Here is a 23,774-nt window from a genome sequence, read left to right on the forward strand (position 1 = left end):
CAAGTACATTGGATTATCCAGTAGTTTTCTGCCTGGGCTGGAGATAGGAGTTGTCTCCCAAGACTGCTGGCTCTCTGGAATTGCAACTGATTTTCTTATTTGCTCTCCCCTTCCAGTCCCACGCTGACTAGACACTGACACACACATCCTGAGAAACACATCTCCATCACTCTTTTCCTCCTCCCTGGTCACCCATAATACATGTGGTTGGTAATGTCATCTAAGTCCCTTACATTCAGCTGAGGACTTTGATTTAGAGGGTATGACTACAAAGTAATGAGTTTAAACAGAAAATAAAGTTGTGAGTCTTTTTTTTTCTTTTTTACAAACACACAGAGCTTATGAGTTATCCAAGAATATCAATTTCTTTAATTTATTATATAATTGTTTTACTACAGGCTCATTATCCACTTAACCAATATTAGTGTTGAGTAACAGAAAATGGGTAGAGATATATGTTTCTCCATAAGTAGTTAAGATAGATATCTTTTAAATAAATGTAGTCAAATTTCCAAATCCACAAAAATGAATGCTGTTTCTCATAAGCAATTTCCACAATGTTCCTGGTGCTTGGCTCTTATTTGGTAATTTCTCTTCAGTTCAAAGACATTTATTGAGCACCCTCTCGGCAGCAGGCTCTGTTCTGAGAGTTTCTCTAGAGAAGAGATAAGATGATAAACAAAATGCAGATGGAGGCAGGTCAAGAATGACCAATGATGACAAATATGGAGAAGAGATGTGCAGTGAACAGAGGTAGGAAGCATTGACAGGAGGGACCTTTGAAGGAAGCAGATAACCTTTGAAGGAAGAAAAGGGCAGGAACAAGAGTCTTGTGGGCAGAGGGAACATCAACTTAAGGCCTTAGGAGGGAGGGAGAGCAGGCAGGGAGTTAAAAAGGAAGAAAGCAAAAATCTAATCAACTAAAACTAGCAGTATAACAGGGTGGTCCCCAGGAAAGGGGGAAGTTTCAGGTTTCCTGCCCCACCCAAAGGAGGGTGGAGCTGAGCAGGGAGAGAAGCTGCAGAGGAGACTGAGGAAAAAAGGAAGCAGGATGGAGAGCCAGAAGGAGACCTGGAGGAGGCACATGTTGCCAAGAGACACGTGAAGAAACTGCGCTTGCCTTTTGGTCGTGGACTGGGTGACTCAGATGTGGGTGAGACCCGTGGGGAGGTGACAATGGCAGCTTTTACCTTGATTTTGATTTTGCTCTTTTCCTCCCAGATTTGTCTGGTTGTTTCTGATCCTTTTCTGTGGGTCCCCACTGAAAGGTGCTTTAGACTTGTGGCAGGCTTTTGGGGCCTTGCTCTGGGCCAATCCCGTTTGGGTGGACTTTTACCCATGAGGGGACAGGTAACTTTGGGTGCTTGATTTAGAAACTGGATTATTTGCCTTTCCTGTATTGTTTCCAAATTGTATTAAAGTTCCTTTTCATTAAAGTTGTTACAGGGCAACCCCGATATAAAACGGGTTGCCTGACTGTGGGTCCTCACCTGCGCACTTAAAAGAGACTTATTAATATTCAACTGCAGGCACACACAAAAGGTTAATAAAAGATTTATTTACAAGGGAAGGGAAATGAGGAAATGTACAATTCAGGGAGAAAAGAAGGAAATAAAGTCTTATATGCGTCCTACCCATTCCGTCGACCAGGAATCCCAATGGCACACTGAGAGCTGGTGAAGAGCCAAGAGCCAGGAGGCCAAGAGAGAGACCCAAGGCCCACATGTCTGGATTTATACCAAACCTGGCAGCTTAACTCCACCCTCAGGTCCCAGCAACCCTCCCTTTGGTGATGATGGGATTTGTGTCCTGATGGCTTTGGTCTGGAGTGGGGGTGGAGTCCACAAAGCCTGTATGGAATTAGCTCAGGACAGCCTTTCCCCCCTAACAAAGTCTCATGTGTTGATGTGGGGGATGCCAGAACCTATTTAGAGCAGGCAGGTTTGCGGGGTCTGGGGTGCCCCTCTCCCTGCCCTGTAACAGCAGCTGAACTCAGACTGACAACTACAAAGCTCTACTTCTTTCCTGCTCTCACTGTTCACCAGCCAGGCCAGGAGACTAGCACATTCAAATGGGGTGAAAATATGATTGAAGGAGGCCCTGAGGCAAACTCCAGAAACAGTATCTGAGAAGCCAGACTTTACAGCAACAAGGGTTGGGGTGAGTTGCCATTTTTCAGAGATTTTGAGCTGATCATAAACGTAAGAGACTTTTTTACAAAAGTTTAAGCTCAATACTTTGGATCTGCAGTGACAGAAATAATAGTAACTGTGGAGAAGACAGATCTGTGCTATGAGCCCCATGCATCCTCGCTACACTTGCAAATGACAAGTCTGCCAATGACAAGTCCTTGCCAAATACTGAAATGGAAATGGTCCTGGGGACATGACTTCCTCAGAGTTCCCAACAGGGTGAAGCCATCCCCGAAGCTTCCTCTGGGCCAGCTCCAAAGCTGGTGTTCTTTCTTCCAGACAGGTAACATGGCCAATAGCATGTGGTCTGGTGCCAGGCTGGTTGGGTTCAAATCCTGACCCTGCCTTCCCTGTAGCTGCGTGGTCTGGGCAAGTTCCTTAAACCTCACTATTCCTCAGTTTCCTCAATTGTCAGATGAAGAGAATAATACTAGCTACCTCACAGGGTTATTACTATAAGTATTAAATGAATCAATCTCTATAGAGAACTTACAATGGTGTTTTACCCACAGTAAGCACTCTGGTAATTAACAATGTCATTGCTGAGTCACATTACACAACAGGAATACAGAATTATTACTTACCATTCATGATGATCAACATGTCTCTGAATACAGTGGGGAAGGACTAGTGTTCTCACTAGTTTTGTTTTTGTTTGTTTGTGAGGGGGAGTTTCATCTGCTCATAAGGTTAGCAGACTCTGGGCAACATCACAAACTATGCAAATGATAAAGATCCCATTAACTTACGAGCACGCAGGCCAATCAGTTTGAGAAAACCTGAGATTATTAATAGCCTTGTGCAAACACAGTGTTTATTATACCTCATGGGTTTTTTTTTTTTTTTAAAATGAGTTACTATACTGTGTGTGTCTCCAACGTGGCGCCAGAGCCAGGATCAGTACTAAGGGGATTGTATGCTGTAAAGTTCTGCACAACAGGAGCACAGTATAACTATTTTTTTTCAGTAGCACTTTTTGCAAGTCTAATTTAACAGACAGTCAGTTTTTTTGGCTGACCTCTTTTTCTTTTACACACCCTTGGGCAATATGCAAAATGAAAGCTGAACTGAGTGTGTGCTTGTGTGTGTGTTTGCACACATGCGTGTGCATGTGTTTGGGATTAGGAAAAAAGGGGTAATTTTCATTGACCCCATTAGCGCTGCGGTCCTACATCGATAGGAATCTTGCTTTCAATTTGCAGCATTAGACACCCTTCCAAAAAAAAGCCCTACTCCAACCACCTCAAATTTTCACTGTTAAGTCTTAGGGGCATATATATATATATATATATATATATATATATATATATATGTCTTTTGCAGAGATTTATACACACACATATATGCTGCGATGAAACAGATAAATGTATGTTCATTAAAGTGGCTACTGATTCACTCCTCCTGCACAAAAATCTTTTTACTTATTTTGCTCCACAAACATCCATTTACCCTCTCATCCTCAAAACTGAAAATTCATTTAATATGTATTCTGCAACTTGAAGCCAAAAGTAAATGGATATGAATGACTTAGGGTTCAGTCACTGTTTTGTATATCAACTGATCTCCAAAAATGAGATTTCATCACATTAGATAAAATAGTTACTGACTAAATGTGAATTCAAGAGGGCATTAAAATCCAAGTACTAAGAAAAGAGGTCAGAGAAAACAGGAGGACAGACTTTATTTTATTCTCATTCACTGAAGTTCTGAGAGCATATTCTGCAGAGGGAGGCGTTCCCTTTCAAGGCAAATGTAACTTCAACTACAACTATTGTGATTTCTCTTTTTATGGTGAGGCCCACATTTTCATAATAAATACAAACAAAATTATTATCCAAATTATCAAAAATTCCAAATTTTTAGACTTCAGAACAACTGGAAGTTTCCACATCCAAATGTCAATTTCTTTCCCTCAAGGAAAAGTCATGTTCTCATACACACCTACCCCTTACATACCCCTAACTTTACTCAGGGTCTATTCTTGACCCTCTTTAGTTTTGCTCTTCACATTCCCTGGAAGGCAGCCTTCTATCTGTCTCTCTTCACCTCCCTGGACTGAGACCATCTACCTGATACTTCAAGAAGACCCTGCCTTTGAACAGGCCATTCCTTCAACCAAGAATAACCAGCCCTCTTCACTTCTGAAAGTCCTGCTCCAGCATCTGCTCCCTGGTTATATCTTCCCAACTCTGCCCTCTCTGCTTACACACATTGTAAAACACTATGACACATTCACATTACTTATTTACAGGCCAGCCTCCCTCATCAGACACAGGACTTTTAAAGCAGTTTTCAAGTGCATAAAATCATCAAGAGCTTGTCAAAAATGTGGGTTCCAACTTGGTAAGTCAAACCTAGGACCTGAGATGGTGCATTTCTCACAACTTCCAGGTAATGATGATGCCACTGCCCTGTAAATTCCACCTGAGTAGTAAGCTTTTAAGAACATCTCTGAAATCTCAGTAACCTTGGCACATCACCATCACCATCACTATTACCAACCATCATTACCACCATCATCATCTTTTCACACAGATGCCCAGCAAAATGGATTTAAGGAGATGAGAGATCAGGACTTCCAAAATAAAGGTGATTGGAGGGAGTGGGCAGAATCAAAGGGGAAAAAAAAAAAAAGTAAGATGAAGTTAGTAAAGAGACAGGAGTTGTGAAGGGGGTGTGTGGATATTTTAAAAAGACACAGAAGATAATAGGAAGATGAGAGAAGAGAAAAGGAAGGCCAATTGACTTCTCTCATCTGTTAGGTTGGAGTCCTAATTATCTGACTGTCCAGATTAGAGGGTGAACTGCCTACCCATGCATGCCATTGAAGACCCAAATCCAGGGCTTCACCACTTCATTCTAAAAGGTCTTCCCTCCTGAGTGATGGATGAATGAGCTCTCAGTGTGAGAGTAATAACAGAGGGCCTGGATCCTGATTGAGTGTAGAGAATGGTTTATATCAGCTTAGAAAATTCTAAGACAGCAGAAAGCCTTTTACTCTAAGAACTTAAACTGATTATCCATTAAAACAACCCAAAAAGAAGTTACCTGATACAGTTCGATCCGTTGTTCAGGCACCCTGGCTTTTGGGTTTTGTAAACGGAAGACTCTGAACTCTGCTTTCACCAAATTGGAAGCATTCTTCTCCATTGCTGAGACGTCAAATCGGACAATTCTGAAGTAGGGTCTGTAGAAAGTGGGCGGGATGGCATCTGTAAAAAGTTAGGGCAATCATTGAGAATGATCGAATTCATTGTATTCTCAAAAAAGACTGCGCAGCACGAGATAGGCTCAGGAAACCATAAGGGAAACATCTACAGAACGATTTTGTTTCCAATGGCCAATTTAATACCATTAACAATTTAACCAGAAAAGAAAAATAAACATGTGCATTTGGTTATAGGAGCAGCAGATTAATAGAGATTAACAAACCACTTCCAACTCTGCGGAGGGCATGCAGTTAACCCTATCCTTTGAAAGTTGACAGAGTGGTGGAAAATCCTAGATGGTTATGAATTGGAACAAGTTCATGACAGTTGATGCCTGGAGAGCACTGTCGGGCTTGTATACACTTTAATCAGATGTGCCAAGAAAATAGCTCCTAATGGCAAGCAGTTTGCCCATGTATTTTTTTTCCTTGAAATGTTGGCGTCCAGATACTTTCTGCTGTCCAGGTTCACATATTGCATCCTTTTTGGCTTCAATATCTTGGTTTTTTACACCAATGTGACCAAATACATCCTACCTAAGCTAGGCTGAGGAAATTTGAATTTAAAAACAAAAAAACCATACCCACATACTGGCTAAACCAGGTCAGTCTTAAATTCTTTATTCTGAATAAATGCCCACTGCAGGGAGGGAATGTCAACTAATGAACAGAACAGATGAGCCCAAATGTTCTCTGAGCTGAACCATGTGGAATACAGAGATGCAGACAGCACCAATAATATCACAACATGCCTTGCTGGAGTTTTGTTGTTATTTTTAATAAACAATGACAGTAACCTGTCATTGTCTTTGAATGTGCAACTGAGGCTGCATCAGAACAAAACAGGTGTGATTTTCTCTCCACACTTCACCTATAACACCAACTCACTAAGCCATGTGTCTACAATTTACATCCAAAATCTCCTGCAAACTTACTCTCCTAATGACTCATTCAAATCTACTGCCTCCACTCCTCTTCCCTCTCCTTAGTTCCATTGCTTTCTGACAACCTGATCACTCACAGTTGATGATTTCTATTATTTCTGCATTAGGTTTATTCGTTTTGCTTTCCCCGAACCCCACCCACCCCCATCATCACCCCCATGAAATGTCAAGAACCTCATGGACAGACTATATTGGCCTGTTATTTCATGTTCTCCACATACCACGACAGGGCTCTGTACCCCAAAGTCACTGTTTGAGCCAATGGTCATTCCCAGGAATCTCAAGAGACTTGAGCAGCCAGTGATTGGCCAGACTAGCTTATTAATAAATGAGTCTATCTTGTCAATCTTAAAATGGAAATAAATACCTTTTGTGACTTCTTGGGAAATTCATTCCATGACAATTCTAATGGGAAAAAAATACTAGGGATACACTGAACTTCCTCACCTTAAGAGCTCTGCACTTCCTCCCCCCTTGGGAGATTTTCCCCACCCACCCCCATTCTATGTCCTTATGGGCTCAGAAGGCAGCTCCAGGGGAAGGATGAACTCCAAACGATCCTCTCTGTTCCATGGCTGCTTCCTAAAATGACTATAAATTGAGACTTTATAGAGCGTGAGCTAGATGTCTCAGAAACAAACAGAAAAACCCCCAAACCGAAAGCATCCCTATTTTGAACAAAAGATCCATGCAGACACAGTGATTCAGGCACCCTGTACTATCATGTCAAGATAGTTGGGGGTCAGTTTTCAGGAGGATAAACATCAGTACCCGCAGAAAGGTTTGGGGAGCTCCCCAGCATAGAAAGTTATTTGCAAAGGTAACTGTTGAGAAGAAATTGATCCTCATCTCTCTCTCCTGCAACATGGCCACCCCAGCTCAGTGAACAAGCTGGCAGACCCTGACCAGTCCAGCTGACAGCAGGCTGGATACCCAGGTGGAGATACCTGGACAGGGCTGTGGCCAGGCTCTAGACTTCACACACCCTCTGTTCAGCTAGAACCTTCCACAGGCCATAGGCTGGATGGCCCTATGCAAGGCCTTCCTAGAGACAACAGAAGCTTGCAACTTGCTTTGAAAGAGCATGCTGAAAGAACAAAGCTAAGTCAATGAGCTTCCTGAAACCAGTGAGAGTAAACGTCTCTTTCATTTCCCCATTCCGTTGAGTGGGACCCACACTGGCCTATTCCACGTCCGCAAATACCCATCTTTCACACCCACCCGCCCGGATCTTATCCTTCCATCAAGTTTGTAAATAAGTGCTCTTGAGATTTATTTTTATTCCCCTTTGTGTTTATTAAACTTGGGACTTTTTCCCCTTTCTGGGCTTCTGCCACATGCACACACGCTTTCTTTTTATGGCTGCTTTGGAGCATGAGGTCAATCTTGTTTCTTCTTCTAAGCAATGATCCTGTCCTGGGCTTGTGAGCTCTGAGGGGGCATTTGCAAATATTTACAGGAGGAGCTGGATATTAAGTGCAATTGGTCTGCTCTGCACTATACTGAGGCAAGCCGCCTTCTGCCCCTCTGGCTGCTATAACCATTTCAGCTGTTTATATTTCAACTGCCTGATAACACAGATCTGGATTGTGGGCTCTTGTTTCATAAGGAGAAGCAGTTAAAGCATGAGGTAAAATGACAGCAGAGCGGCCCCCACTAAAGTGACATGGCTTTAGTCTTGGAACCACAGGGAAGAGACCAGGCCAGGAGGACACAGCAAGTCTCCCACCACCTGCCCCAGTCACACGAGAGCAGATGCTTTATGGAGATGGAAGCGGCCACTACTTCCAGGCTGGCCCCAGCTGCCCCTGTGGACATTGGATATGGGTCACCAGCCCCCTGCCTGGCTGAAGAACTTGAGTGATTTGTAAAATATTTCTGCATTTGGTGAAAAAAAAATGCAGAAAATTGTCCCTGCCATTACCTCATGAAAGCTTTTAGATGCAAGTTGTGGGGACCGGAAGTGATCCATTTACACCAGTGAGTGGAGTCCCAGTGGACTGATTTCACCACAGGTCTCAGCAGCCAGAGTGCCAGGGCCGGTGTCTCACTGCCTGAAAAGCCTTGATTCATGCATACAGCCTGGAAGGAAGGCGCTTTTTCTCTGCTTTCTCTAAGAACTCACTTGCTCCTCTGGAACAGGGTCCCCCCATTTCATTCTGGTCCCCTCTTCCCCTGCCAGGTGGTCAGGTCCTTGGGCTCACTTTGCCCGCTTACCCACACTCACATCCCAGCTGGCTCTTTCCTCTCCAGCTCTGACCCACTTTGGTTGGTTCAATCAAATCAATTTGCATCAACTTTGGATTTCAGAATCCCAGGCTGATTCTGCTCCTTTCTCCTGGGAAAATTTTGAGAAGATTCCTGAAGGCCATCAAGCAAGTGTGTCTCCTTACCTCCAACCTGACAACACATTCCTGCTGAGCCAAACTTGAGAAATGGAGAGAATGAGGAAAGTGAGAAAATCTAACTAGCTCTTCATTTACAAGGTAACAATGTACAAAAGACCTAATTATAGCACTTACTCATAAGCTGCTTTTATAAGTACTATGTTGACTTGATATCTCTTCCAAAGAAAATATTAGCTCCTTGTATATTATCTTCTCCCAATGGAAGTGCCTGGAGCTCAGGCATCTTTATTTATCATCCTTTGTTTCTGCACAGCCTGGGCTGCTGCACAGGCATGAGACCAGCGCATGAATGCAATGCTCTGCAGTCACCATCCTGAAATAGTTCATCATCCCAAATCTGAATTCAGACTCTGGCAGCGAAGGCTGATGGGACAGGAGTACGCCCAGAGGGCTTGAAACCTCAACCTAGAGCCTCCGGCTATCTGCTGCCTCCCCAGGACAGATTCTTGGATTTCTGGTGTTTGTCTCTGGTGCCTTCCCAGGGAGACCTGGGGTCAGGCACATTCTCCATATGGTCTCAGGGCAGCCCATGCAACCCCTGTGCCAATCAGGAGTGCCAAATGGCATACCTGGGGCACTGAGGCAGGAGCACCATCCCCTACTCACTCTGAGGTGAGGATTTCCTACTTCACAAGAACTGACTATTGTTCGAAAGCAGAGGGAAAGCAGAAGCACCAAGTCCCTGACAGATTCCACTTAGAAAGACCACCTCCTCTCCCCCTTCCCATCCGCAGCAAAGCAGATAAGTGTCCTTGGCATGTCCTTGAATGGCTGCAGCAAGAGAGAACTTCCTTCCTGCTAGACTAACTTAATGAGAAGGGGAGAAGAGAAAGAAGCTAAAAGTCCCTTGGCAGTTTATAGAGGACTCTGTGTGGGTATCCCCCCCTCCCTGCAGAGAAGATCTATAACCAACCTAAACTCCTTCTGTCAGTCAGGGGCCCAGAGAATTCTATCTTCCCTCCAAATGTCTCCATCAAGCAATACGCCTCCCTGGACAATATTCAGATGAGGGCTATCACAAAAAAATGTTAGTGAGAAGCAAAAGCTGAAGATCTTTTACAAGAAAGTCCAAAATGTGATGAACTCTGACTGGGAATATTGATTTAGGGCCTGAAAGAAGCATTCCAAGGATGTCCAGTGCTCAGCCCTTGGGAGAATCACAGTCCCATCACCAGTCTGCTGTTCATTCCTTACTAGGTTGGTTACCCCGCAAAACTGGCAGGAGAAAAACAGCATGTGAAAGGTTTTGATCCTGGGTCAAGGATCTCTGGGCATTTGTATTTGCTGTAGTGTGGACATCAGGTTGTCAAAGTGGTGTCCCAGCCCCACAGCATCTGCTTTATCTGGGAACCTGTGATTAATGCAGATGATCTGGGGGAGCTCCGTGTACCTTCAAAGTGCAAGAGACACACTGGTGGACTCCCAGCTGCTGGGACCAGTGATACTTAATCACAAGATGCCAGGGGAGAAGAAAGAGACCTGAGCACCCAGCATCAGCTTTCTGGGAGTCAGCATTGACCAGAGCCCCCAGGGGCAATAGATGAGCCCTTGGGGAATTTCCAAGATGAGCCAGGTCAGTGGTTCCAGGTGAAAGGCTGAAGATGGGAGGAGGAGAGGAATTGGTTGGAGCCTGGACTTTAAAGCTTGGTTCCCCTCCTGGGCCTTACAAAGCAGCCCAGGCACCTGTGGATTAGGGAGGATCCTACAAAAAAGGGGCCCTCAAATAGTGGGCATGAGGCAGCATGGTGGGCTGCATGGTAACAAACACCTTGGTGATTCTTATGTACCCTAAAGTTTGAGAACCTATAAACTACAGAAGAGAAAGATTCCACTGCCACAGATAAATAAGCAGCATCCATGATGGACTATATGTTTTTTTAAGTACTGATCACCTAACACACTCCATAATTGACTTTTTAAGTTGGCTGTTTATACCAGCTCATGTCCGCCTAGGATGCAATAGCCACAAGGACAAGAGTTTTTGTTGTTTGGGTCAAGGAAGTCTCCAGCATTTCTGGGAAAATACAGAACATGCAGTACATGAGAAATATTTTTGAATGAATTACAAATAAAAGAACAAGGAGCATCGAATTTTTGGATCAAGCCTCATACATAGAAAAAAGGAATAAGACAGAGAAAAATAGAAATCACAGTGACACAAGCTCTGAGTCCCTGATGATGGAAAAATGGACTTTCTCCATGATTTGCACAAGTTGTCTGCCTTGACTGCACATTTTAAAGCTGAAGGACTTTGCAAGGTCTGATGTCTGGGGTCCAGCCCCTGAGCATCTGCCTCGTTGGTCTGGAGTGGACTGCTCGAAGCTGCACAGGAGATCCTCCTGCCCAGAGAGGACAGAGTTGCTCAAGGAAAGGAACTGATAATACTTCACCTGAAGCAGGGCCAACTCAGAAACAGCCAATTCGGGGTCTTGCATCTGGGAAGTTTTTAGTTTCCTTCGAGTCAGGGAGTCATACTTTGGCTCAAGATATAAGGAATTTTCAAATAATTTGGAAAAGGCAAAAAAAAAAAAACAGAAAGAAGGAAAGAAAGAAAAGAAAAGTAGGGGATGGTCTGTCCTTCGAGGTTGGAAGGTCTCACTGAGTTATGTGAGGTGCACTTTGTTCCAAAAGATGAATGGGCTGACCTAGGTCTGCTGGCAGGCTGAGCAGCATACCCACCCAGCCCACTTTGAGCCCTGCCATTACATCATTTTCCTTTTGACATAAGGAGCCTCCAAATAGTGTTAACTCCCCCAAATCCCATTACATTTTAAGATTGTCACTCACCACCTTTCTCGAGTCATGTGGGGGAGGTTATTCTATGCTCATCACCCGGCTCCATTCCAGACCTACGGGATGAGTCCTGGGTGATTCTGTTTCACACGCAGGTGTGATAACAGCTACCCTTGACTTAGCCCCAGAGAACTTGGCTGGTTTCCCTCCCCATTACTCAGTATCATGATCTGGCGAGGGAAGAATAAAATATGTCCATCCCGTTGTCTGCAACCTATAACAGAATGGCCAGGTCTCACGGTAGCCTTGGAATTCTGCTTCATAGTCCCATTTTCTGATAGCTCAACACAATTCATTTCTGCAAAGAAGCTGTTTCTATTACCCATATCACAGATGAAGAAATGAGGAGCGAGGGAAATGAAGTCACCCTTGGCTAAGGCCAAGGAGAAGTTGGGGTTTCGAGCCCAAGTTCTGACTTTTCACTACGACGTCAGCCTTACACACAAAGGTGCCTCTTTAGCAGATGGCCTCAACCACCTGAGGCAGAAATACCCACATCGGCTTTGGAGCATTATTAAGGGACAAAAAAAAAAAAAAAAAGACCAAAGATGAGGCTCCTTCTCAACTAGAGGTCAGCTTGACTTCACAAGAAAGCTGGAGAAACTTAAATTCCAGACCCAAAAATTTCACTGGTACTCCTTAAAAGCAAGGCCCTGACTTGGAGAACAAGGCGGGAGTTTGCCAGTCTGAGAGTCCACCATGAGAACACTTCGCCAATACCAGCATCGCCCAGGATTTTCTGGACCTCCATGGAGACCTGCCTCGCGCCTCTCACACCAGCAACGTTGCCAGGTGGGCTTCTATCCCCAGCCCCTCGAATGAACAGAACAAACTCCTTTCCTTTTCCAGAAACCACTATTCTTTTCCTGCAGCTCCGCAGTAATTGGCATGGACTTTCGACATGCTTAATGAGTGTGGTGGCCCCTCATTCCTGACATCCCCAGCTTGAAGGGAAGCAGTTTGGGGTTCATTAGACATCCCCCAGTGGGCAGCAAGACAAGCAACCCACCGAATGGTGGCAGGACCATAAACGAGCTTCTATTTGTGTGTGCACAGACACTGCCAGCGAGAAACCAAGACAATTGTGTTTTGGGGTTTTCTGAAATTTGTCTTGGCACACTGGATGTGGATTTTATTTCACGACCACATCCCAAACACAGCTGACATTCAAGTCACAGCAATTTAACACAAAATGACTGAGAAATAAACAGCACATCAGCGGTGGGTTCTGACGTGCCTCCGACCACCCGCCCCATTAACTGTAACACGGCACCGGTGCATCTGCGCTTGCAGTCGGAGTCCCCGAGAGGACCGGGTCAACCTTGACACGCCGTTGGCAATTGTGAGTCTGACTGTGTCAGTCTCGGCTTATGTGACTTGGCCTTCGTGGAACTGCTATTTGAGACCATGCGGACTGTCGGCGTGGGCATGTGGGCCTGGTGGACACGCTGCAAAATAACATAATAATAGTGTGCTGGCCTGGGGGTTGATTTTCTTGAACTGTGACAGACACTGTGTTTCTGGTTTCTACCCCAAAGTTTCCATCACCCTCATAAACCCCCAGCAATATGGACACAGCTCTTTCATTTCAACTCTGCATTTCTCATCCTGCATAGGGTGTATGGGATGTGTGCAGGGTTGGGGGGGCAAGAGCTGTGTGGGGTGTGTGGGGGGCATGTTGAGTACTAGCAGTAAGAGTTTGGGTGATAAAAAGGGGCAGGTCAACTACTAAGCTGAGCAGCCAGAGGTAAGGCGAGTGTCGGAGACATTGGACAATGAAAGGGATGGGGTGCCTGGAAACTCTTTTTCTATCAGGTGAACCATGAACAGGCCAGAGCCCCTTGGGGTGGCAGGCTGTGCTCCCAGTTGGAATAAGCCACTGAAGCAATGCTTTGCTGCTACTGTCTCATTCCTCACAGCATTTGAAGCTCTCACTTTAGGAGGTTTTCTTACCCTTTATCTTTCTTCTTTCTTATCATCTTTCCTTCTTTTGCTCCATTTTTGTTTTCTCTTTTTCTTCTCCTCAATCCCCATGTATATGTCTTTACAATATCCAGGGGGTGAGGAAGTAGTGATTGGGGTGCACCCATGGCAGGTACAGAGATGAGGACCCCCAGATAGTTACCCATACAATTTTTCCAGAATTCAGCTCCCAACACAGTAAATAGCACAAAAGCAACCAGTACATTAATAGATTTCACTAACTCATTGAACTTGGGAACTTGACTTCTTAATAAACCAAAAGCAGGCTTTATTTTTATCCCTTCTTACATTTTGAGAAAGTGAGGATTAAAATCTTTCTGAGATTACACCAAACATTGGCAATGTAAGGAATCAAGTGCAAGATCTTGCGCATTCTTGTTCACCCCTGCAGAGATCATCTTTACCCCACATGAACTTTAACATTCCCCTAGTTTCTAGAAACTACTGTCTTGTCCCTGGAGCTCTGCAATTGGATTTTTTGACATGCTTCAGGGGTGTAGTTGCTCCTTACTTGTCTGAAAAATCTTTCTTTAATCTTTCCAAAATTATAGCAGTGATGCATGTAATGGCCGATGCGTGTCTGTTCTCCATGTTTTCTATAAGCTTCTTGCTTGTGGCCTAATTTCTTTGTCAAGCAACCACCTAATTACTTTGAAGCCCTGTGCTGATTTGTAGTTCTGCCCCAAAGCTAAGCTAATAAGTAGTAGGGCACACCCTGCTAAAGTTGCAAGCTGTTTACCAACTTAATCAAGTGGCATGGGCTGTTATTACCAATGTCTTAAATCCTTGACTCGGGAGGGAGTAAATACGAAGAGGAATAGATATCTGGATTATCTGGTTTGTGAGAAGACAATCAAATATAGCTGACATTCATTCTCTGTGAATCTCTGCACCGAGTTGGAAATGAGAGCAGATGAAGGGACCATCTGACACCGTAGGAGATCTCTCGGTGTTCTTGATATCAAATTCCTTTTTTAAAAAATTGAGGTAATACTACTTTATAGCACTGTATATGATTCAGAGGTACAGGCTCCCACCCCTTCAGATGCTTACCATACCACGCCCACCACCAAGGAGCCCACAGTCCTCAAAAACAGTCCAGTGCTCCCCCCCCACACACACACACCCTGCTTTCCACCCTCCACCCTGCTTTCTTTCCACTAGCTACTCCTGGTAGCCTAAATTTTACAGTCAGATTTCTAGGGTTTGCTATTGGGTTGGTTTTGTCTGACCCTTTGCCTGACCCTATATTCCACATCTGAATGAAATAATCTGGTATTTGTTTTTCTCCGCTGACTTATTTCGCTTAGTATTATCAGCTCCAGTTCCATCCAAATGGCTGAGTACAGTCCAGTGTGTGTATATACCACATCTTCTGAATCCACTCATCTGTCTTGGAGCACTTAGGTTATTTCCACAATTTGGCTATTGTAAATAGTGCTGCCATATACACTGCACTGTATATCCCTTTGAATTAGTTCTTTCGCATTCTTCAGGTAGATACAGAGAGTAGAATTGCTGAATCATGTGAAGATCTATTTGTAACACTTTGAGAAACCTCCACATTGTTTTCTATAGGAGCTAGATAGTCTATCTTCCCACCGACAGTGCACACGGGTATGTTTTTACTCCACACTCTCCCCAACACTTGTCGTTTAGGATCTCTGTGATATGGAATAGGTCTCACTGCTGTTTTCTCTATACAACAAGATAACAAGATAGTCTTTCCCAGGTAGAGGGTGCACACCCAGCTTCAATCCGACCAGCTACACCTCTTTGTCTTGGGCTGGGATTGATTTACCCACAAGATCTATCCCAGGGAGCTAGTCCTGCCCCTCAAGATGATTTACTCCCTTTCCACTTGACCCTACTTAGGAATTTTGAAGTCAGTTCCCCGTCCCTCCATCTCTTTCCCTTTTTTTCTTTTCTAAGCAAACATCTCTATTTCCTTCTATTATTTTTCATGAAAGACTTTACCTTTAGTAAAAATTTCTTCTTTGCGCCTATCTTAAACGGAACGTAATTCTCAAGCAGAATAGAATAGAACTATGCAGTTCATTATGTGGAATTTAGGTTTTTATTACTGCATCCCCACAGTTTCTCTCTCTCCTCTCCCTCCCTCTCTCTTTCCACTCACATCCTATGTTTCTATGTATTTTGAATGTATAATAAATTACTTGTCTTGGGTTCTTTCCATACAAACTATCTTCGAGATGTCATTATCTTATATTTTATACTCCAAATCCTTTTTTTGTACAAATCTTATAATATAATCCTCTTTAATATGTGCTTATTTAATTTGATTCTTCATTCCAAATATGCCAAAATGGATTTAAAGTCTGATAACAAACTCGTGCATTCACTTTTTAATGGCTATTGTAGGGGACAGAGTCTTAAAATGAGAATGATCCTTAGTGTCTTCTAAGATTAGTTTTAGGGCATACATATGAGGAACAGTGACGAGCAACCTCAGAGCCAGTGGGTGGTGCTCAAAGCCAACTCTAATGTAAAAGGTGGAGCTTTTTGGACTCTACATGCTGACTTCCTAAATGGGAGCTGCTGCGATCTAGGGGCACCAGGTGAACCTTACCAAGACTGAACACAGGTATTTTCAGTTTCTGATTGCACCTGCTCTCTGTTCATCAGACACTCTCTACAGGTAGGACAGATGCAATCTGGCCAAAGGCAGGTCAATAATTTCCTTCTGCTTCTCTCACTCCATATGTAAACAAATCTTCCTTTTCTTCCTCCACATATAAATAAATCCTTTCAAATCCCTTTTCTTATTTCTCTCTCAGAATCTGCTTTTGGGTCTTTTCCTCTATTCTTAAGCACACAGATGAAGACTCACAAAGCAGGTCACCCCCTCCCCCACGTTTGCCCTATAAGACGCAGACCTGAATCCATACCACACTTGTTCCTTCTGAGGGACTTGCACTCTCCCAGGCACCACCACTGTGCCACCCACCTCCAGGATAGACAACCAAGTCTATGGGCAAGGAAACTTGGTGCCACACAACATCGCCCTGGTTTCTAATTAGCCCGGTGTGGTGCATGAGCTGTGTCCTACTGTGAATCATCAAAGAACATGGCCAGTGGGTCAGTGCTGAGGAAGATTCCAGAACCTACCTCCTGCCAGAATGCCTATCTTCTATTAATCAGTGCTCAGATTTGTTTCCAATATGCTTCCTTAAAAATCTGAAAAAAAGGTCTGCATTCCTCTCTATGGGGAAAGTTAGCCATGAATGTCCAATATAAAGATGGTAGCGGTCAGAATTGCTGGAAAGGAATTTTCAGTTATCAGATGTCCTCACTGGCATTTCAGTAGATGGGTATTTAATACCTTGCAAAGAATATTAGCACTTAAAAGGATGGTGCTTTCTTAAGGTTGTTAGATGTATTCATGAAGGGTGTGTGCTCTTCCCCTCTCCTGTTTATATTGGCAACACAGCGATGGGCAATTAAGATATGGAACATACAGGAATTATAGGAATCCAGATGAACTGCAGCATGAACAGTTCTGGAATGGAACAGGGAGTGTTACACTTGTTTCGAGAAATCATGTTCACTTGGGTGCTAAGCAGCTCTTTGTTCTTCAAGATACCATTTGTGAGAGAAGGAAAAAATGATCTTTAAAGTAAGAATCTCTACTGCAAACCCAGACTATGGTTAAATACTTTAAAATGTTTGAGGGTAAGTTACTTTTAGTTAATTGAGTTATCTGAGAGCAAGCCCTATAAATTGAATTCTCTGAGAGCAAGTCCTATAAATTCCATCTTATAAAAAGCACACATTTTAATCTGCTCTTGGAACACTGAGAAAAAACCAACTAAAGAATAAGAGTTAATCCAACCCGTGTCCATTTACTTTACACCCCAGGATAGATGGAGGAGTTGTCATTTTGAGAATGGAAGGTAAACTCTTAAGAAGAAAAATGCCAAGTGTCTTCTCTTGGGGGAAACTCAAGTTCTGTCTTTTAGCCCTTGCTTTTCTTCAGATGGCTTCAGAAGTCTTCATGACAGGGTCAAAACTCAGGAGGTTTCTAGAGCTTTCCCTTTTCTCATTTCTCACTGGCTGTTGTGTGGACTAGATGGACAAATGCCTTTATTTAGTTCCAAGTCAATGGCTCTCCAACACTTAAAAAATATTTACTAAGTCCTCTCTAAAGAAGCGTTCTTTGAATATAGCCAGTGCTTTTTAAATGTGTTAAGGTAAAGCAAACAGAATTCCCAGGACTCCACGAAGTGTGTACACACCAAAGTGTGTACAGAACCAGGATAAAACAGCAGCGAAGTAAGGTAAAGAGATGGCAGGTTTGCACAGGCAGCAAGGCTCACCAGATGTACTTGAGGCCCCCAAAAGCAAGACACACATTTATTCACCAGGTCGGGGGGGATTTATGTCACTGGAGATGCCCATTTCTTGTACTGGTCTTATTAGACTGTTTTTAAAGGCCAGACAACACATCTGAAAGATCTCCCTGTGTTTGAGAACTGGGAAGGTAGCTCCATAACCTCTTCTGAAAAAGTAAATGTCAACGTTTGGTGTCCAAGTGAATGAAGAATGAAAGCACTGGCCATGGAGGGCCACCAACACTGTCCCCGCCAGAGATTTCTGGCAAGGGAAACCTGTAACTCCTCTCAGTTCCCTTCAAGTGCTATTAAATACCCCAATAATTCTCGTTAGTGAGGAGCTAGTGGTCATGCTTGGCTAAGGCACTGGATTACTGATGCTGAAGGCCAGGAAGAGTCTGTAGACACATCCATTTCACCTCACTGGGGAGCTGCCTCTTTACCTTACAGAGGTACTTGTAATAGCTGAGAAGTAGTCCAGTGTGTAACCGGGCTGCACACGGACCAGCACTAAGGACTGACACTGGGAGCACTTGAAGGATCAACACTGAGAACGCCAGGAGGACAGTGAGCACCAGCCTGGAGGCACAGACTCTGGGAACCTTGGAGCATGACAGCACTGGGAGCCTGAGAGCTGGGAGCACTTGCATTTTGAGCACTAGCACTGGGAGCACTAGGAGGAATGGCACTGGAAGGACTGGGAGGACAGGGAGCACTAGGACCCTGGGAGCTTAGAAACACTGAAGGGGTGGGGACCACTGGTACTGAGAGTTTGGGGTCATTGGGAGTACCAGGATAATTAGCACTGTGTGTACTGGGAGCGCTGAGAAGCTGGGAGCTCTGACTCTCTGTGGGGCATGGGGTTTTGTAAGTTTCAGGAGCACAGGGGCTGCATCTGTCACTTTCTCACCCTGGTTTTCTAGCTCCAGACCCAAGACAGGAGTTCCTAGCACACAATAGTTGCTTAGGAAACCTCACAAAGCAAAAGGAAATGAATCCTCCTCTCAAACAGCTAAGTCACAGGATGTTGCTGAAAGTCAATCACAATCCTGGGTGTCTTCCTTATGTCTCACAATGCACTTCATTTCATCTAAGTTGATAACCCTATACACCGGGTCTTAGCATCCCCAATACACTGCTGAGGAAGGCACCATTCAGAGGCCAAACAGTTTTATTTAAATTGCTCCCAGGACAGTTTAAAGTGAGTGCTAATCCAAAGATCCCCTGACAACCGGCTGAGGAACTGTAGCCAGTAAGACATAAAGCAGCGGGGTAGCACCATCCACGACACATGTCCTAAAGTGAAGGCCAGCAGGCTAAGATGACTATTTCTGACACCTTCTGGTTATTCCAACTTGAAGAGATTCAGGAACATTCCAACAAACACGCTTTGCTGGGGGAGGTTCACTCCTTGCTGTTATTACGAATCCTAGTTCTGGTGCTGAGAGCAGAAGTGTCTTCCTCTAAATGCATAGCCACCCAAGGGTGCCGGTGCCTGTAAGGGCCCATGCTGGGGCAGTGATTGATGTGAGGGCAGTCACCGTAAGGGCCATGGCCTACCGTGCCCTTCTTTCAACAGGTCCATTGGTATGACCACAAGATGAGAGAGAAATGAGGGGGAGAATTAAGCTCCCCATGTTTCAGGGGACAGTGAGATGTCTTTGGAGCAATCTGCTCTTCTGAGTGAGGGAGATGGCATTAGGGCAGTGGTGGGCACAGCAGAAAAACTCAGTGATGCTGTTTGACCACCACCTTCAATGATAAACTACTCCTCGGTGTTCCGAGCATGTCTACAATTGCCTAAGTTTATAGCACTTTGTAAACTTCCCTCTGGTTTTTGGGAGGCAGCTGTGGCCTCTCTTCTCTCAGGATGGCTGCAGAGAAGCCATTCTGCCATGGACCATCAGTGCAGTCCAAAGACATACAGACTTGTACAAAGCCCCGCTGACCCCTTCGCTTCCTTTTTTGAAACAAACTAACAACATATTACTCATTTTTTGTTGTGGGAAGGAAGCCTCTAAAAGGTAAATATGGCTCCTCTATAGTTGTTCTAATTGTACATTCCATGTAACCCCAAGCCCACAGTTTAAAGTCTTGCAGGGGATACAGACACATGACCTTGCTCTCAGTGGATGTTCTAGACTCATTCATTTCTATGAAGAATTACCCTAAGAGGGTGTTGCGGGGGGAGGTAAATGCAGACAGAGATACAAGCTTTCTGGCATGTTTAGCACCTTGAAATATCTCAGAGAAGGCTCCCAGAATCCTACACACACTTTATGAGTCGCTCACATATATACACACACAGTCATCACGGAGCCAGTGGTATTTTCCCAACTTTCTATCAGACCACCTTTTCTCCACAAGTCAAGAGTGAGAAAAGGGAAGTGAAATTTCAAGAGGAGATGGGTCTTTGGCCCAGGTCTTGAACTCTGAAGCAACTTGGGCCGGGGCGGTCTCACCATTGACCATCCAAAAGCCCTTCAGGTCCCAGAGTTCCCTCACGTCTAAAGAATATTGAACTAGACTCCTCCATCTCAGCTAAGCGAACCATTGCCTACACCTGAGGTCACAGGGATTCAGGGTTAGAAAGTATGAACCTCTGTGGCTCCACATGTCTTTTCTAGCAATACAGACATTGTGCTACTAAGCCGGCTTCCACTCTAAGCCATCCTTTCCTCTCTCAACCTCTAAAGAGTGAAAAGTCTTTGACAATTTTCAAATTCCCCCAAAGAGAAAACTTGGGACTTGTCTTTCCCAAACCATCTTCGTAGCTTCAAGGGCATCCCCCCCTAGAGTCTACCCCCACCCCATGTGTGCCACATTCCAGGTGCTTTTCTAGCTCCTGATCCAATATTGTCTGCGGCAGCTAAGTGAGACGACTTTGGTTTTCACCTCGACATGTGGTTTTGTTAAGCCTTTCAGTAAAAATCTCCCAGACCTCCTGTTTAAAGGGATGAAGGGCATGTGCCAAGGACTATCACTCCTCAGGAAGAATTCCCATGTGAGCCTGAGGCTGTGTTGCCTGGGAGAGACCTTGTGAACTGGTGACCATTTCACAGCCAGAGCCACACTCAGATGTGACGATGGGTGTGAAAAGTGGTGTGTTAAATGCAAAGAGATGATTTGGTGCAAGGAGGGGAAGAAAACACTATTCACACTTTTCCCAGAGATCACACAAAAGTAACTAGCATTTGTTTACATTAGTTCATGTAATGGTCCCCACCCGGACCCCACTACAACTTTTGAGATAGAAACACTGCATTTAAGACTACTCTGAGGCTAAGAGCCTACAACCAGAAAGTACTAGTGAGCAAATTATCAACCCAGATCCTGATAGGCGTTTTTCCATCTCCCATACCGCTCCCCACTCCCGGGACTTGGGAAAACTTCATCAGCATTTCAAAGCAGAGAACCCCAGCATTTTCAAGGTGGTGCCCTGAGGCCCTGATGTATCAGTCTAAGCCACACCTGCACAGGGCCTCACATTCTCTGGGTCCACCCCAGAGACCCATGCAGCCAACCTGCAAGTGTTCTGCAAACAGGTCACTCACCAAGTGTCATTTTAACCATTTTCAACTGATTTGAAGTTTTGCTTTCTGTTCCTTTTTAATGAGGCCCTAAGGATGTTAAAGGACAGTATGAAACTCTGAGCTGAAGGAAAAATGACATGAGACAAATGAATGGGAAACCCATTGCCTGGAAAACCAAACTCCCATCTGCAAGGCACCAACTGCAACAACAGCAGAGAGAATTGCCCGTACTACCTCAAATAAGCCTCCCAGGACTGTGGGAGATAAATACTGTTTTCATTTCCATTTTGCATGAGGAGGTGAGGAGACTAAGGCTTAGCAGGACTGAATAATTTTTCCAAAGTCACTGGTGGAACCAGCATGGAAGCAAGGTAGCAGGAGCTGCTTTTGTTATTTCACACTGGAAGGTAAGACAGACCCATATTACACACAATCTTCTTTATAACTCACAGTAGAGAACTTAACAACTTGCTGTTCTCAGCTTTACAAATACCCCACATACTTGCTAAGGCTTTTTCCAACTCAGGTCATCCTAATTCTACTCCACATACATAGTTATTTAAATTATCTACATGAAAAAGATTAGAGCTTCTAATCCTATGAAAAAATGAAAGACAAGACGCAGTCATTAAAAACCCAGAAACACACCCAGCACATCCAGCACACTTGTGCTACTGAATTCCTTTGCTCTTTTTTTTTTTTTTAAATGAATCAAGATGTTCTGGAAGAAGCGGGGGAGGGGGAGAACCTCAGTGAATTACTTTATACTCTTTGAATAAACCTTAAATAAATTTTCTCTGTAGCTCATCTTTATAGAACTGTCACACCACCACAAGATGGTCACACGGGGCAAACTCTGATGCTGTAAAGAAGGAAGGGGTGGAGGGAAGGCAATCTGGTGCCATTTCACAAGTTGGGGGGCACTCAAGCATGCGGTACTTTTTTATCAGTCCATGTTCATGCTCTACCTTTTTAGGTGGGGAAATTCAGAGGCCACATTTCTTACTGGAAAATATCTGCCATGGAAATTCTCCACAAACTTATGGGTCATTTTGTTGCAACTACTTTGCGGGGTATGGGGTGCCCCTCTCCCTGCCCTGCAACAGTACTTTTTTGTCAGTCCATGTTCATGCTTTACCTTTTTACGTGGGGAAATCCAAAGGCCACATTTCTTACTGGAAAATATCTTCCATGGAAAGTTCTCCAGAAGCTTATGGGTCATTTTGTTTCAACTTCTAATGCCATAAAAACTGATTCCCCGGACAGCCAGCAAAGCTTGCCAGCCCTTCAACATGCATGTGTCTTAAAATCCTCTGGTTAAAAAAAAAAAAAAAAAAAAACTCTCCTCTGTCATGGTGAAAGAGATAAGCAGTTAAGCAGTTTATGCAAGGCCTTCCACTCTTTGGTAAGAATTCCTATTATCCTGTGACACCAATAGGAGCCTGCGTGACAAGACCATGCCCCTGTACCACTTGCTCTCCCAACAAAAAGGAAAGGTGCCTCTGAAGGCCAAGTGAGCCGTCTTGTGATTGCATTTCAAAAGATTCTTGGTGATTTCTTGATGCAGATTCATATTTCCTACAGATGATACATTTGTTGAAGAAAGAGACACAGGTTTTCCTGCCTGCAAGTAGGGACCCTTGCAAAGATGACTTGCAAATCCCGGGAGGATTAGACATTCACAAAACATGGGCTACCGAGTCTGTCTAAATGTGGCCTCATTTCTGCTCACTGTCTTCCAGGGAGCCTCTGCTCACATCATAAACCAGATTCCACAGCTTTGTCGCAACATCCAAGAGCAGAATCTAATCTTTTTGTCCTTACTAGTTACCCTTATACCCCCTCGTCCCTCCCCCTCTTGCTCCCTTCCCTCTTTTGGCCTCAGAGTCCTCACGTGTGTATTAATGTACACTCATTTTTGTGTTTTAGTGTGTCCAATCCTTCACTATGTAACTATCCAGCATTTGTGTTTTTGATTTTGACTTGCTTTATGACACATCATTCGCTCACACCCCCTCATCTTTGCTGTAAATGGCTGCACTTCCTGCTTCCTCAGGACTGTGTAGTATTACATAGTGTAGACACACCACACCCTCTTGACCCACTCATTTACGGGGGAACCATCAAGCTGCTTTCATGCCCCACTTTTGTAGATGGCGCTGCTGTGAATGTTGTCAGAATCTGAACATCAAAGGCTGTGTCACACAGGACCCATCCCCTGCGTGGGAAGTGCCTTTCCTTTGCTTTTGATACTTCCTGGAAACCTTTCCTCATCACCAAGCATTGAATCCAAAGTGCAGTTATTTCCAAGGAGACTCACAACCATTTACAGTAGGTGTCATATAACAGCCTCCTCACGCC

At 44.2% G+C, this 23,774-nt stretch overlaps 1 protein-coding gene across 2 annotated transcripts in view; it reads right to left on the reverse strand.

Moving 5' to 3' along the window:
• Positions 1–23,774, reverse strand: part of TGFB2 (transforming growth factor beta 2) — a gene marked incomplete at its 5' end in the record, with an annotated part of 72,201 nt that overhangs the window by 18,247 nt on the left and 30,180 nt on the right. For both annotated transcript variants that reach the window (XM_084245961.1, XM_084245960.1), the window contains one exon: positions 5,241–5,404. In XM_084245961.1, the coding sequence (XP_084102087.1) occupies positions 5,241–5,404 (164 nt within the window). The remainder of the gene's footprint in view (positions 1–5,240; positions 5,405–23,774) is intronic.

Source organism: Talpa europaea, assembly GCF_964194135.1.
Source record: "Talpa europaea genome assembly, chromosome: 10".
Classification (NCBI taxonomy): domain Eukaryota; kingdom Metazoa; phylum Chordata; class Mammalia; order Eulipotyphla; family Talpidae; genus Talpa; species Talpa europaea.